The sequence below is a fragment of the Phyllostomus hastatus genome, unplaced genomic scaffold (assembly GCF_019186645.2).
Source record: "Phyllostomus hastatus isolate PE091 unplaced genomic scaffold, TTU_PhHast_1.1 phas_scaffold_555, whole genome shotgun sequence".
Classification (NCBI taxonomy): domain Eukaryota; kingdom Metazoa; phylum Chordata; class Mammalia; order Chiroptera; family Phyllostomidae; genus Phyllostomus; species Phyllostomus hastatus.
In genome coordinates this window covers 9,781,619-9,796,706 of record NW_025334036.1, presented here as the reverse complement: position 1 = coordinate 9,796,706, position 15,088 = coordinate 9,781,619, and the positions used below count along the sequence as shown (strand labels likewise).

At 46.0% G+C, this 15,088-nt stretch overlaps 2 protein-coding genes across 2 annotated transcripts in view; one reads left to right on the top strand and one right to left on the bottom strand.

Moving 5' to 3' along the window:
- The window catches only part of LRRC28 (leucine rich repeat containing 28), a 72,844-nt gene extending 71,994 nt beyond the window's left edge, over positions 1 to 850 (bottom strand). Inside the window, exon 1 of the mRNA XM_045825052.1 lies at positions 721 to 850. The gene's annotated coding sequence lies outside the window, so the exon portion shown is untranslated. The remainder of the gene's footprint in view (positions 1 to 720) is intronic.
- Positions 851 to 1,064: 214 nt separating this feature from the next.
- The window catches only part of TTC23 (tetratricopeptide repeat domain 23), a 46,945-nt gene continuing 32,921 nt past the window's right edge, over positions 1,065 to 15,088 (top strand). Inside the window, exons 1-6 of the mRNA XM_045824992.1 lie at positions 1,065 to 1,307; positions 2,602 to 2,870; positions 5,596 to 5,795; positions 7,786 to 7,909; positions 10,382 to 10,532; positions 10,719 to 10,844. Of these exons, the coding sequence (XP_045680948.1) occupies positions 5,616 to 5,795; positions 7,786 to 7,909; positions 10,382 to 10,532; positions 10,719 to 10,844 (581 nt within the window). The 5' untranslated portion in view covers positions 1,065 to 1,307; positions 2,602 to 2,870; positions 5,596 to 5,615. The remainder of the gene's footprint in view (positions 1,308 to 2,601; positions 2,871 to 5,595; positions 5,796 to 7,785; positions 7,910 to 10,381; positions 10,533 to 10,718; positions 10,845 to 15,088) is intronic.

Below are 15,088 nucleotides of genomic sequence, written 5' to 3'. Positions count from 1 at the left end.
CCGGCGCCAATAATAAATGATGCGGATGGTTTTCCAATGTGCACTCACGGGCAACACACGTCCTTTGCCGGGGGATACTAGTCTCGCCAATTCCCGTCACTACCTCCTACCTACAGTTAAAAGTAAATGACACACTCAACTCGGACTGTATACAACTGCACCTCCCCACGAGTTGCCTGACAGGTTAAAGCCAACGCTGTTTTATTATTATTATTATCATCATCATTATTATTTTAAGAAACAGAACCTTCCACCTTAAGAAGAATATTTCACGCATTTTAGGCAGGAGCGTCTTAAGGGGGGTGGGGGTGGAGAAGGAGTCCCTTACACTGACTACAGTACTTAATTCAGAATACCCAGTCCGATCTCCTAATCCTGGACATTAGAGAACTGAAAAGCGTCCAGGAAAAGCATTCGTGAAAGGTTATTTGCTCAGAAGCCATGGCAGAGCCTTAGGCAAAACACACGCCGTTCTGCTCGCGCAGAACAGTTTGGGAGCAGCGAGCCCCGTGACCGGTTTCACAGACCCAGTGTCCGGATCGATCCTCAGGACGAGGAGGGCCCGGCTGCTGTGAGGAGCCGAGGCCCCACCGGGCCGCTCGTCCCGCGGTCCACCCACCGCGGTCCGGACGCTTCTGCCGGACCCAAGGTGGGTAGCGGAGGCCAGGACTGTGAGCCTCGCCACTTCAGCCACCTGAGACGCCTGACAGTCACACTCACCTCCGCGCCGGCGGAGCCAGAGCTCCGGGGCGCCGGCTGCGCTGGACCGCAAGCCGAGGGACGCCGGGAGGGGCGGGGCGCCGGGCTGGGGGCGGGGCAAGGAGTGGGCTGTGTGGGGCAGGGCGGGGCGGAATTCTTGCTACCGAGAGCAGGGAATGAGGGAAGGTGGTGGAGGTAGGAACATCGCGATAATTCCACCCAGTTCTCGCGGTTTTACGATAGGTCGGACCAGAGGCTCATTTTCCAAGCAATGTGGCCATTGGCCCAGAGCATCGCTTCCTACAGACTGGCTCCGCCCACCTCCGACCCTCGCTTCCGGCTCCGGCTGGGGGCTTGCTGTCAAGAAAGAGTGGCTTTATGCTTTTGCACTTTGAAGGTGTGATTTAGGCGGCTCCAACCTCAGGAACCACCAGTAATTACTCTGTGCTTTTATTCACACAATATATTCATGCAGGCAGTCGTGATCTCATTGAATGCATACGTTCACGGGTTACAGCAATAACACCCGAGTGCTTGTTGTATTCCAGCGTTCTAAGACCTGTGCCTAGATTTCCTCTTTTAACCCTCACTGCAATCCCATGACACAGGTACTATTATTATACTCATTTGACGGATGAAAAACTGAGGCCAGGTTTATGTAACTTGGCCAAGGTGAATTGGCGAGTCGTGAGCCTGAGCACGGGATTTAAGGGCTCGCGGTGCGCGCCGATAGGTTCAAAGATAGCGGGTAACCTGGTGTCTGCTTTGAAATACCTGTTGTTAGGGACGATCACTAAAAAGGACAGTAACAACTTAGTCGGTTAAGTATTGAGGCAGTTCCTAGCATGACTGAGTAGGCCGTGAATACATATTTCTTTCAGGACGAAAATTTCTGTATCAGGGGACGGAGACATCAAAGGAAGAGAGCTTTATGCTGGTTTTGTGTTATTATTTTTTTTTAATCCAAGCATTGTCAGGGAACACTGAAAAAAAGCTTCATGTCAACTTTGCTTTTGAATGGTTTTTTAAAAAAATTTCATCTCATGAAGCTGCTGTTATTTATTGTTCTTTGTAAAGTTTGATATCGATTAATTGACAGTTTCACATTGGTTTATCTAATTACTGTTAGAGATGAATAGCCTAGAAAGAAGAGTTATAAAACAAAACCAGTTCCAAAACAAGGCATGAGTTACAATGCAGTACCAATTTTCTATTTATTAAACCTGGTCTTCAGCAGTTACTGGAGTACATAGCATGGTATATGGCATTGACTTCTAAGGCTATTTGTACAGGTTTCTAAATACCTAAGAGCTGTGCATAGCACTTAGGAATTATTTGCTGGACTTAAAATGAGGAAACCTGCAGTTTGTGTAAAAACAAATTTCCTTAGGGTATTAAAAACCCAAATAAGAAGAATTGCTTCTAATATCAAAGAGTGCAAATAAAAAAGGATTAACAATAGAATGATTTCTTAAAAAGTAATCAATGGTAGTCTCTTATTTTCATTTATTTAAAAAAGGACATTTTAGTGTATTAATTTAACATCTGGTATTTTATCATGAAAAATGAATTATCTTAAAATAACTTCCACCCCTGACCCATAAGTGGCCAAGTGATCCTGTTAGTATAACTAGTAATTCTATGACTAACTTAAAAGTTCTCTAAATCTGGCGAGTGTCAATTTTCACATATTGCCTTATTCAAAAGAAGGTAAAGCAGAATGGGATACTCTAAGAAGTGAGCAATCTTTGGCAAATTTGAACGTTATCTACAATGCAGCGATACCACTTTAAGAAAATTCCGAGGAAAAGACGACCCCACTTTAAAATTCCCACCTCTGGCTCCCAAGGATTGGGTTACAAACTTCTCCAAAATGTTCTTCCCCACTTCCTATTGGTGCAGGCGCTATCATTCATTTCTGCCGCCCGGAGTTTTTTGAGGGACTCGGTGGCTTCCCCGGAAAAAGATTTCTTTGCTTCGGTCTGAAACTACCCGTCTTCGGACTTTTTTGATGGTTATCAAACTGTGCAAAGCATCACCAGGCTGCTGCGACGGGAACCAACCTGGCAAGTCAGGCTGTCGCGGCACCGGCGTGATTCCCGGGAAAAAGGGAATGGAGAACCTCTCCGGCGCGCAGGGTGAATGGACAAAGGATTTTACCGCACAGAGATGTGAGAGTTTGAAAGTTTTCCGATTTTTCGCTAGTTTTAAATAAGTCAGTGTTGAGGGGAAATCAGATAATACAGGCGTGATCTAAGAGTGGCAGGAAGGCGGGGTTTCAGAGGGTGTTTTTATCTTGAGTGTGGGGCGGGAAGAACATGATTCACGTGGGTTTGGGGCTGGTAGAGGGAACAAGGTGATATTAATTATAGATTATTTTATACACTAAGAAGCTGTAGTTTGTTGTTGCTTTAATATAGATTTAGAGGGACACTTTTTAATGTTATTGCAATTATCAAGTGAAAAGGTTGTTTTTGCTTGTATATTATCATACCTAGCATAGTAGGCAAGCCACCTATTAAGAGACAATTAGAATCATCTTTGGATTCAAATTTTGTGTATATTTTTAGATGAGGAAATTCGAGGACATAATCTGCTAATGACCAAGCAAAACTTAGTATTGGTATATGAAGCACACTCAGTCGGTAATTAATGATGATTTTTCAAAAATGAAATTGAGCATTTCCACAGTATTTTCAAAAATTATATTTCTATTAAAACCACTATATAAAAGTTCAGGAAAATATTGATAAATAAGAATAACATACAGAGTGGGACAAAAGCAGGTTTACAGTAGTGAGTACGCAAAACAGTTTATTCTTGTATTATTATTTATTAATTATTGTATTATTTTCCATGCAAACAGCTGTGAACCTACCCTTTTTTAGAGATTTTATTTATTTATTTTTAGAGAGGGAAGGGAGGGAGAAAGAGAGAGAGAAACATCAATGTGCGGTTGTGGAGGTCATGGCTTCCAACCCAGGCATGTACCCTGACTAGGAATCAAACCTGCGACACTTTGGTTCGCAGCCCACGCTCAATCCACTGAGCTAGGCCAGCCAGGGCCCGTGAACCTACTTTTGCCCCACCTGCTTTAAAACATTTTTGAAAAAGCAACACAATTTTTTTTAGGATCCAGTTCAATACATCATTCTGAAAAACAGCATCTTAAAGATTCTTCAAACATTAATTTAGCTAGTAAATATAATAAATACTTCATGGCACTTTACAAGGCCGAACTCATAGTTGGTATGCTTGCAGGGCCTCTGTTAATCTATGGGGGGGGGGGCTATAAAAATAATAAAATTCAATCTCTCAAGAGGTTCACGCTCTAGTTGGAGGAATGAGACTCAAAACATTTAAAAGAAAACTTCTGGACAGTTCCTTATGCAATGGTGACTGTTAGGTGCTTCCGGTGCTCAGATCAGTGTGAGCTGAAATATTCAGGGAGAGCTTCCCAGCTGGGGTTAGGACTCAGTCTGGGCCTGAGCAACCGGCAGAATTCCAGCAGATAGGGAAGAAAGGAAGTGGTGTCCCAGGTGATGGGTGAGTTGTCGGCCAACATGCGCAGCCTAAAGAATGAGTGGTTCCCACTGCAGCAGGAGGTTTATTTGGGAGCCTTGATGTAAAAAAAAAAAAAAAAAAAAAAAAATGCATGAGAGATTACATTAAGGAGTTTGGTCCTCGGGTTTGAGCAGGAGGGAGACCTTATGAACGTAATATTTAAAAGGGATCTAACTGACATTGCAATTTAAGATAGCGTCCACAGCACAGATTGGCGGCTATGGGGCTAAATATTATAAACAACAGAGTAAGAATTAGTTGCAGCCGCTTAAGTCATTTTATCCGAGTACCATTACTTTCATATGGCAGAATAACATATATCTTTATGCATTCCTTGCTGTTTTTCTGAAGCATCAAACTTATTTTTTTATTTTAGAGATTTTATTTCTTTTTAGAGCGAGGGGAAAGGAGGGAGGAAGAGAGGGAGAGAAATAATGTGCCGTTGCCTCTCGCACGCCCCCTACTGGGGACCTGGCCTGTAACCTGTAGGCCATCTGACCTGTTTTTCTGAGACAACACTCAAAAATTCCATACACTTCATGAGCTGCTACCAAGTACCAGATAATACTATTCTCAGTGTTGGACAAACGAAGTTGAATCACAGACCATGTTCCAAAAAAGCAAAGTGTTTCAGGCACACCAAACACCAAGGGTGTTTGGCTCCTGCTTCAAAACTTGCTTCAAAGAAGCTGAAGCTCATCTGTGCCAAGTTGCTGATCAGTGGTCCTTAATTAGGTGGATGAAGAAGGAGGAAGCTCTGGCTTTGGAAAAGAACTCTGAGACAGCGCCCCCTGGTGGCCAGTGTGGCCTACTGCGGTGCTCACCAAATAATCCCATTTAGTCTTGAAAGCCATTATTTCGTTTTTTGGGTGTCTTTTTTTTTATGGTCTGCAGGTTGTTGGTCGGTCGGTTGGTTGGTTATTTCAGTCAAGAATCTTGCCCCTAGATTGGACATGGAAGTTTAACAAGTCATGTTCTTTTCCACTTCAAGGTCAGTTGTAACTGAGCTGATCTAATGTGGGCTCTGTGAGTTGTTTGGGATCAGCTGAGTTCTGCTGCATGTAATATATATATACATATTATATATAACACACATACATATTATATGTACATATATATTTTAATGAACAGAGAATGTTTGGTTTAAACAGGAAATCCGCCTGAAACTTTTACAGAGAAGTCAGTACTAGTTACCAGATTTCTATCTGGATACAGTGCTGAGATTTTCCTAGAGTCTACCCTCAATTTCTAGGAGGCGGGGGGAATGCGTATTTCTAAAAGCAAACATGAAAACGATCATTGAACTCCTTTCTTTCCCTGGCTAAAAATCAGAGGAGAATGCGAATAAAAACATGCAGGAAGCCCAGGAAACGCACATCTCCAACCACTTAGATGAGGTCGTTGCTGCCGTCAGCATCGCACCTGGAAAGAAGGTCCCCAGCAAGCTGCCTCAGACGCTGCTCTTCCAGCCCCCGCGAGAGAAACTCCACCTCTGCGAAGAGAAAGCCAAGTCCTATTCCAGCAGGCACGAGGTAAGGAGCCTTCCTTTCCCATACCCGTATGTTGGTAACGGAGAAGTACACTGGCCTCGGTGACGTTCCTGCTCTCTGGAGTCTGATGCAAGAGCGCCAGTCTGGCGCATCACAGCAGAGCAGTGAGCCTATGCCTGCGTGAATGAATGCACAAACGAACGCACAAGGCTGGCACTAGGCTGACACCCTCCCTGTAGACCTGACCTAGGACTCTAATTTTCCACCAGTCAATACATGTTTATTGAGCGCCCCCTAGGGGCCCGAGCCAGGCCCTGCAATGTAATGCGAAGCAGATGAGAAGCTTCTGCGCTCTCAGCGCTTGGAGTTCTTATATTCTTCATCTTCTTGGTCTCTGCATACTCATGGGACTTACTGGGACCGAACTGGCAACAATGCTCGGGAGTTGGCCAGGTCAGGGAGAGGACCACAGTGCTCTGGACAGAGGTAGCAGGTGGACAAAAAGAGCCAAGGGTCTGAGGGACACAGTCTGTTTGGGGAGATACAAGGAACCCTTAGGGAGGTAGGCTCTGTGTTTTTAAACTGCGCTCTAACCGCTAGTTTATACAGTGACGTTTGCCACTACATTAGTTTCAGGTATACAGCATAAAGATTCAACATATGTATTTATTGCAACGTGATTACCATAGTTAAGTCTAATTAGTATCTATCACTGCACAGAGTTGAACGGTTTGTTTTCTTGGGATGCGAACCTTTAAGATCTACCCTCTTAGCAACTTTCAAAATAGACAGCACAGTACCATTAACTGCGGTCGCCACGCTGTCACTGCTTCCCGGGTCTTATTCACTGTATGACTGGAAGGTTGTACCTATGGCCCCCCTTCACCTTCACCCGTGTTGCCCCCCCACCCCCGCCCCCCAGCTCTGGCCGCCACCAATCTGTTCTCTGTATCTATGAGTCTGTTCTTTATTTCTTCCACCTGTAAGTGAGTTTATACAGTATTTGTCTTTCTCTGTCTGACTTATTTCACTTAGCATAATGCCTTCAGGGTCCGTCCATGTTGTCACAAGTGGCAGAATTTCCTTCTTTTATGACTGAATAATATTCTTTTGTGTGTGTGTGTGTGTGTGTGTGTGTGTGTATCACTTTTTTTATCCATTCATCCACCAGTGGATGCTTAGGTTGTTTCCATGAGATGCAGGCAGGCTTTGGTGGCACCAGGCAGGAAATGAGGTTGGTTTGCGGACAGGAACTGGGGCCTGGAGGGTTTTCAGCGTCCAGGGAAAGAGTTCAGGTTTTTCTCCTAGGGGTGGAAGAAACCATCCTAGGTCCCTAAGCAGGAGAGTGCCGTGAGCAGGCTCGCGTTTCTGGAATAATCACTCAGGTAGCAGGAGAAGAGAGCAAAACTAGGGGTGCAGGGCCAGTGTAAAGGGTTTTTGCAAAGATCCCAACAAGGAATTGCAGGAGCCCAAACTATAGCAAAGACAGGGGAGATGCTGAGATCTTTTGACCGGAATTTGAGAATGCGAATCAGTGGGACCCGGTGACCGTGGGGATGTGGGGGGTGGAGAGTCCAGAGCAAACCAGAAGGAGTGTGTGCATCTGGGACTTTGGTCTCAGCTGGTGTGGTGGCCAGATGCCCACTGGTGCCCTTTGTCTCTGTAGTGACCACGGAGGAAGAGCAGCATCATAGAGAGAAGGCATGAATCCAGTTCTGAATGCATGCCTATTCATGATGCAACTGCTACTTATTTAGTGCCTACTATGTGCCCGGCCCTGTGCTAGGCAGACCTAGGTTGTCAGCCTTTCTCAGCCCAAGTTCTGCTAGTGAATGAAGCCTTACTGCCCCAAACCGATCTTTGGCTTTTTTGTTTGTTTGTTTTATTACGTATCTCAAGTGCTTAGAGCCAGGTCAGAGTAGGCACTCAATAAATACATACTGGCTGCATTAAAGAGCAAGGCGATTTTGTGCTCTGTGGTTGCACATGCTCAGGTGTCTGGACGGTAAGTGCAATTTTCTCTCCCTCGCAGTACAAGCAGGCGATCCCAGAGCTCGTGCGCTGCGTGGCGTTGACACGGATCTGCTACGGCGACTGCCACTGGAAACTGGCGGAGGCTTACGTCAACCTGGCTCAAGGCTACCTCCGGCTGAAAGGTGAGCTCAGCTCGGACCTCGGAGGCTCCATCTGTGGTCTTCTGCTTTTTCCCCCCGAAATGGGCCTTGCGCTTATCCACAAGGATTAGGTGGTTGTCATCACTCTACCGTCCACACGGGGTGAAATCACCTCCTTTCAGAATGAGTAAGATTCTTTATCAAATGTATAAAAAAGAGAAGGAGCATCTGGGCCCTTTGGAGTTTTGTATTTTATGATCTTAAAAGGAGGGTTCTTGGGAGGGAATTGATTTGTTAGCTTTGAACGCCTTGTAGAAACGGCCCAGGGCTTGGAGGAAGGGCCTAACACAACGTCCCTTCAAATATGTACTGGTGGAGAGACTCTTGCCCGTAAGTAATCATCCCCCGCAAAATGAATAAGACTCTACACCAAGCTGGCATCGACAGAAGGCAATTTATTGGTGCATGCAGCTCAACACCCAAGGGCAAAACTTACCGTGGGCTTGACGGGATTCAGGCGTTCTAACCACATGGTCAGTTTCCCACTTGGGTTGAATGTCCAAGGCAAGGAATATTCTGATTGGCTAGACCTGCCTTTCGGCTCTCCTGGGGCCCTGCAGGAGAGACCAGCATTGGCTAAATCACATAGATCACCTGGGGGAGGGGCCAGGTATCCACCCTCCATGCCCCCGCCCCCCCCCCCCCCCAAAATACAGAGACAAGGAGAATGGATACAGGGAAGGTGCAAACAAGGGTGTCGCGTCTCCTTCTTTCTCACTGGGCAAACCCAGGACTAGATGGACAGGACCGCCGCTCTGTTCTTGGTTTCTCCGCCTGCAAGGTGATGTAACGATGATGCTCGTATTAAATCCCCAGGATCGGTCCAGCGAATAAACAAAATAACGCGTGGAAAGCACCAGAGTGCTAAGCATAGAATTGCCACCCAATAAATTCCACCTGTCAGGTGAGCGCCAGGGTGGACCTTGGCCATCACCCAGTTCAAAGGCAGCCCCCCCCCCGTTTTTAGAGCCGGAGGAAGCAAGTTTGAGTTGAAGCCACTTGCCCCAGATCACACGGTTCAGATGTTGATGGTCTGAGTCTCAGCCCCAGAGTCCTGGCACCTGGGATTTCTAATGGCGCTTTTCTTCCACAGTCCACAACTTTCCTGCATCGACAGTCTCTCTCCACGTAAAGTTAAAGCAGTGTCTGCTATTTACTGGGTCTTCTTGAGTGCCAGGCACCATGCTCACTCTTTTCCATGCATAACCTCACTCTGTCTTCACCACAGTCCTCTAAGGTGGGTGATGTTATCGTCCCTGCTTCCCTCTGGGGAAGCTGAAGCCTGAGTTTCAGGGTAGGTCGGGGGGCGGGGGCTTCGTTCCGGGCAGTCCGACATCTGAGCCAGGGTCCTCAAGCCTCAGCCCACGCTGCCTCCAGGAGACCGAGTGCGAGTTCCCTGAGGGAGTGGGTCAGGGCTGACAACACCGTCTGTCACGTCTCTTGTGACACCGCATGTGTCATTGCACGAACCCATTCCGGGCAGGTCGGTTGAGTGCATGGTTTTGAAAAACAAGATAAAATTTCCTAAGAGCTTCCCTGGATGTTCACCATCGGAAAATATATTCTCTCTGTTTTATAGACACAGGAACAGAATTCACTTTGTATGTGGCCAGCTTTATTTTTTAGAACTTGGAGGTATAATCACATATAGTGAATGACCTAAGACCAGGAGTGCACGGTTGGAGGGGCAGGGGGAGGGGGTGCCTGTGTGATGATGGGGGTGTGGGAAAGTGAGAAGCCCTGAAAAATAACTGGGGATCCCCCGTGTCCCTCTTACCACAAACCGATAGGCCTACAAAAGAAAACTTCATCACCACAGGAGTTAGTTCTTAGCAGGAACTTTATTCTTCCACTCCACTTGGTTTGATATTAGTCTGTCACCACACACGAATAAGAGATTGCAGCACATTAGCTTGTTACCTCATTGGAACTATAAGTTTCAGTATACTCACTGTATGAATATTATGTTAGAATAAATTCTCCAAAGTATGATTCTAGTTGGGTAAGCAGGAGCTTCAGAATTCTTAGCGTTTCATGAAGCTGGATGTCACAAAGCCACAATTCACGACTGTCTCATTTCCTGCCCAGAATGCCATAGTCCTTGTATTCCGTTTGTTTCTTTATAATTATTTAGAGCATATCTCATGTCTGACCTTGGTGAGGTTTCAAAGCCGTTCAATTCCTGTTCGTTCTACTTTATTTCCCAAAAGACCATTTTTAGGGAAAAAAACACATTATCTTGAGTACTGGGTGTGGAAATTGCACCTTCAGTACAAGGGGTAAAACACTTCGGGTGTGACAGTCATGACAGCATTTCCTGCTGTCCCCACACCTCTCCATGAGTCACTGAGCAGCAGGTGAAGGAGACCTCCCGAGATGCCCGGACCGTGGGTGGCTCTGCCCTCGTCCACTGAGATGACAGGGGAGCTGAGACTGCTCTCTCCTCGTCCACAGGACTGGCACGCCAGGCCAAACAACACGCAGAGAAAGCCAAAGAAGTCCTCGCCGACTCCATTGTGCCTCCTGGTAACGACAACACAGATGTTTTCCGCTGTTCCATCGAGCTCTTCCACACCATGGGGAGAGCCTTACTCTCCCTTCAAAAGTATCCTTTCACCTCTACTTGCAAGTAGAAATACCGCTCCTGTTACTTCTATTGAATTCTCAAGGCCAAACCCAAAGCTGACAGCTGAGTCAGGAAGGGTGGTGGGGTGCGTGCGAGCCCAGGGCATCCGGGAACGAGGGTTCCAGCATCTAGAATCTGGGGTACGGTTTCCTGAACGCCACTCAGATTTAAGGAAGCTGCAGAGAACTTGACGAAAGCAGCGAGGCTTTCGAAGGAGCTGCTGCAATGCGGGAGGATTGTGGAGGAAGAATGGATGGAGATTCAGGCGCAGGTCAAGCTGTCCTTCGCACAGTAAGTTTCCCAGGTTAGGGCTTTTTCTGCACACGGCGGCTGCAGGCCCTTTTGCCGGAAGATGTCTCCGGGCAGGGGGCCCTGCTCCGTGATGCTACGTCTATGGTTTTTTCCGGCCACGGCAATATTTCGTGCTGCCCTGACCCATCTCCACGTGTCACTTGGCAATAAGTTTCTGGCATCTACCTCCCTCCGTTTCTCACTTTTTCCCACGTGGCGCTGTGTTTCACTGTTGCCTGCGTCTCAGCTCATGGCCGCTGGCTGCTGCTCCGTGTTCCATAGAATGCATTCGCCACAAGGATTCAGCAGTTCCCAGCTCCCTGCTCCTGCAACAGCGCCACCTCGAGCATCCTGGCCCAGCTCCACGCAGGTAGCTGAAGGAGGCTTTTTCCGAGGTCTGCGCCCCAGCGGCAGGATTGCGCGGTCCCAGGGTGCATTTGTAGTTCAAGTTCACTGCACACTGGCCGACGCTACCCCGTTCACGCTCCCCCCTCCCTGGACAGGTGGGCTGCTGTTTCCTCACATCCCCAACAGTATCGGATGTTGTCCGTCCGCCTAACCTTTGCCCACCTGATGCATATCATGTGCTATCTAATTATTTTTACTTTTCTCTCATTAGTGACTTTGCGAACCTCCTTTTATAATGCTTAGCCTTTGGGGATTCTCTTCTCTGAGCAGGCTGTTAGCATTCTTTCTCATTTTTCTTGTGGGACTTCCTCCATTCTTCTTGTTGATAATCCAGATTTTATTGCGCATTATAAATTAGTGCTATTATAATATAAATATTTTCCTTTTGTTGCCCATGTGTTCATTTTGCCTGTGGTCTTTCTCAGGGCAGAGAAAGTCTTCATTTTGCTGGAGTCCAAACCATCAACCTTCAACCTAATGCTTCATTCTTTAGGAGTTGCTTTAGAAAGTCTTTCCCACCTAAATGTCAAGCATATTTCCACCAATGTTCCTATGAGTCCTGTTTGCAGTCTGCCCCACATATTTGAACACATAGCATTATCACCGGCATTCAGTTCTTAGCGTTCATAACTCAGCGTATGAATTACCTTTAGCGTATAAATCCCATGGCATGTGTTTCAGTTTGCAGATACAGGAAATTGTCCGGGGTGTTCAGATGTCATCTCTAACCTTATTGTGTTACAGACAGAAACATATCTGTAGGGCAGGGACTCTGAAACTTACTTCCTCTCTGACCTAGTCCACAGTCAGCTTTCGTGAAGGTTCCAAGTGAGCTGTGAAGAAATTGTATTCTTTACTCTTTGTGTATAAGGTTTCACTAAGTCTATCTTAGTGTGACCTTATTAATTCTGGTATTCAGATTTATGTGTTTTTTTTTTAATTTTTGTATCTTGTGCCAATTTGATACGGTCATTTTGAAGAGAAGCGTGCCTAAATTTTGACTTAACAATGGTTGGTCGGTCTAGAGCTGTCCATGGTTCTGCCGGTCCTTGTTAGACAGTCTGATATGTTCTCTTGGATGGGAGGATAAAGCAGCAGCGTATCTCCATAATCTGTTATCTTGTAGGTCAGTGTCTATTGCCCCTTGTTCCTTATAGCTACATCCATTCTGCCTGATCTTACAGTGGATAGTCTAGCTCTCTTTCGGTTTAAATTTTCCTAACGTAGTTTTTTCATCTCTTAAGTTTCCATCTTCATTTTTTTTGTTTTAATTATTGATATATTTGAGTTTAAATTTCCTTTTCTCATGCCAGTTTCATATTCCTTTCTTCCCTTTTTTAAAAATATACTCAAATATTTTTATCATTTCATACTCAGACCTATCAGCTGGTAAATTATACATGATTTTATTTGTCTTCTAGGGAGTACCACAGAATTTGTCAGTTATCCTAACCCTGACTCATTGGACTCCAATGTAAATTAGTCAGTAAGCCACTTTCTAGACAAAGCCACTTTCTAGATGCAAGAGCCTTTGAGCCTGTTAGTTCTCTGTATCTTCTTCTGCTTTGTACATGTTTTACTGCATTGAAATCACCACGTATTTCATGCCACAGAGAGGAAGAAGATATTTGTAATACACATAACTGACAAAGAGCTCGTATCTAGAATCTGTGAAGAACTCCTACATGCAATAAAACAAAGACAAACAACTGAATAGAAACTTGGGCAAGAGACTTCTCACAAAACAAGCGTACCCACGTAGCCAGTAAACATGAATCAGTGTTCCAGCTCATCTGTCCTCAGATACACGAAGTTTAGAACCATAGAGACTACTTTGCCACTAGAATAGTTAATTTTTTTTTAAGACTGATACTGTCAAGTGTTGGCGAAGATGTCATGCTCGCCTATGCTTTTTCTTATGTTGTTTAGAAAATATTTTTATAGCTACTTTAGAAAATTGGCTTAATCTGCTATGTTCGAGAGTTTGCATACCCTGTTACCCAACAGAACCACTCCTAAATACACACCCAACAGAAATGCATACACGTCCACCAAGAGACGTAGGGAGCAATGCCCAAAGGTGCATTACCGGTAATAGCATTGGAAACAACCCAAATGTTTATCCAAAGTAGAGTGGATAAAATGGTGATATGTTCATACAAAGAAAATGATCCAAGTACTCCTGTGCTTAACGTCACCGGTGACCCTCACAAACACAGTCTGCGAAAGAAGCCGGACCCTAAAGAATTCGTTCTGAATGGTTCCATTTACGTAACAGGAGGAGGAAGAGAGGAAAGACTGCAAGTCTCCAGTTCAGAATTTCTCCCTTTCCAGAAGTACGTCTTCTATCTTGCATTGTAACATGCGAAGTATGCTAATCAGAGGTCCAAGATCTGATAGTTGTTGCCATCTGTTAAGCTCTGACTAATGTTATTTGTGCTTAATGTTGAACAACGTTGCTACAAAATAGTGTAAATTGTCTTCCTCCGCCAGAATCTGGCAGCTCCTCTGAGAGTGCTTTCCAAATGAGCAGTGCCAAACCTTGCCAGCAGGTGGCGTGCCTTGTATGCATCTGTGCAGAATATCCAACATTTCAAGTTCTCAGCTATCCTACGATGTTGCCTTCCGTTTAGCTGAGTTTTTTTTTTTTTAAACTTCGCTACTTTCTTCCCCATCCTGCCTCTTCACCTTGACCCCGTCGCTGGAACTTGCATGTTTAAACTGATGGCTTTCATTCAGTCACTTGGCTTTGTTCCCTCATTGAGGTGTGAATCCTTTACCCAAAATGATCTGCTTTAGGAAGTAACGACTCTTCGGTTTTGTGCTTTGCTGTAGTTACGCTCACAACCGCAAGAGCCTTTTCTTTTGCCAGGCCTTGGAGGTGGAAGGCTGGGATAGTCGCTCAGTCATCTCTCCCGGGATTTGTGTTTCTCTTAAAAGGGTATCTTTTAGGTGCATCTTTCTCCATCTGCATTGCCTTTTATGGTGCCCAGCAGGCCGGGCCAGCTCCTCTCCTCGGGCTGCAGAGTGACTCACGCTCCGTGCCTTCCACCCCCGACTGTGGCCTGAAGCGTCATCCTTTGTACCTGTCCGCCTCTGTCCCGTTCAGTTATTATGTATTAACCTGGGAGAGAGTCCACTCATGTATTCCTATTCCCGCAGTTGTTTTAAATGGGGGGTCAAGAAAGTCACGAGCAAAAACGAGCACATTCTTCCCCAGTGATGAAAATTATTTTCTCTCCCGGTGACTGATAGCTAGGTCCCCAGAGACAGGCAGCTGCCTCTGCGTGGACACCACTGCCCATGTGCACACACGATTATTAGATCAATCTTTCTACATGGCACGGCTGTGCCGATGACCCACAGAGATAGCTGCTCTGAAACACGTGACCTGTCTGGGTCTCTTCTCTCTAATGGCCGGTGTCATCTCTGCAGTCGTCCACAGCTTGTCCAGTGAGTGGTTGGCCTGGCCTTGCTGTGCTGAACTCTCTCTCATGTGTGCCTGTCTTAAGGAGACTTCTCACACCATCAACAGGACACTCCCCAGGTGTCTCTGAGGAATGGGACGTGCTGCCACTAACAATGTGGGCTTCAGAGCCAGGGGGCCACAGGGTCAAGTCAGCTTCCTCTCATCCTCCCTGTTAAAGGGGGAACAACAGACCCTCCCTATTGGTTGCACTGATGATGAAATGGACCCCACGCTAAAGCATCTGGGGACCCTACATCATAGGCTCTTTAAAAAGGAAAGTAGTTATTGCCCTGGGTGGGTAGCTTAGTTAGTTAGAGTATTGTCCAGTTATGCCAAGGTTGCAAGTTCGATCCCTGGTCAGAGCACA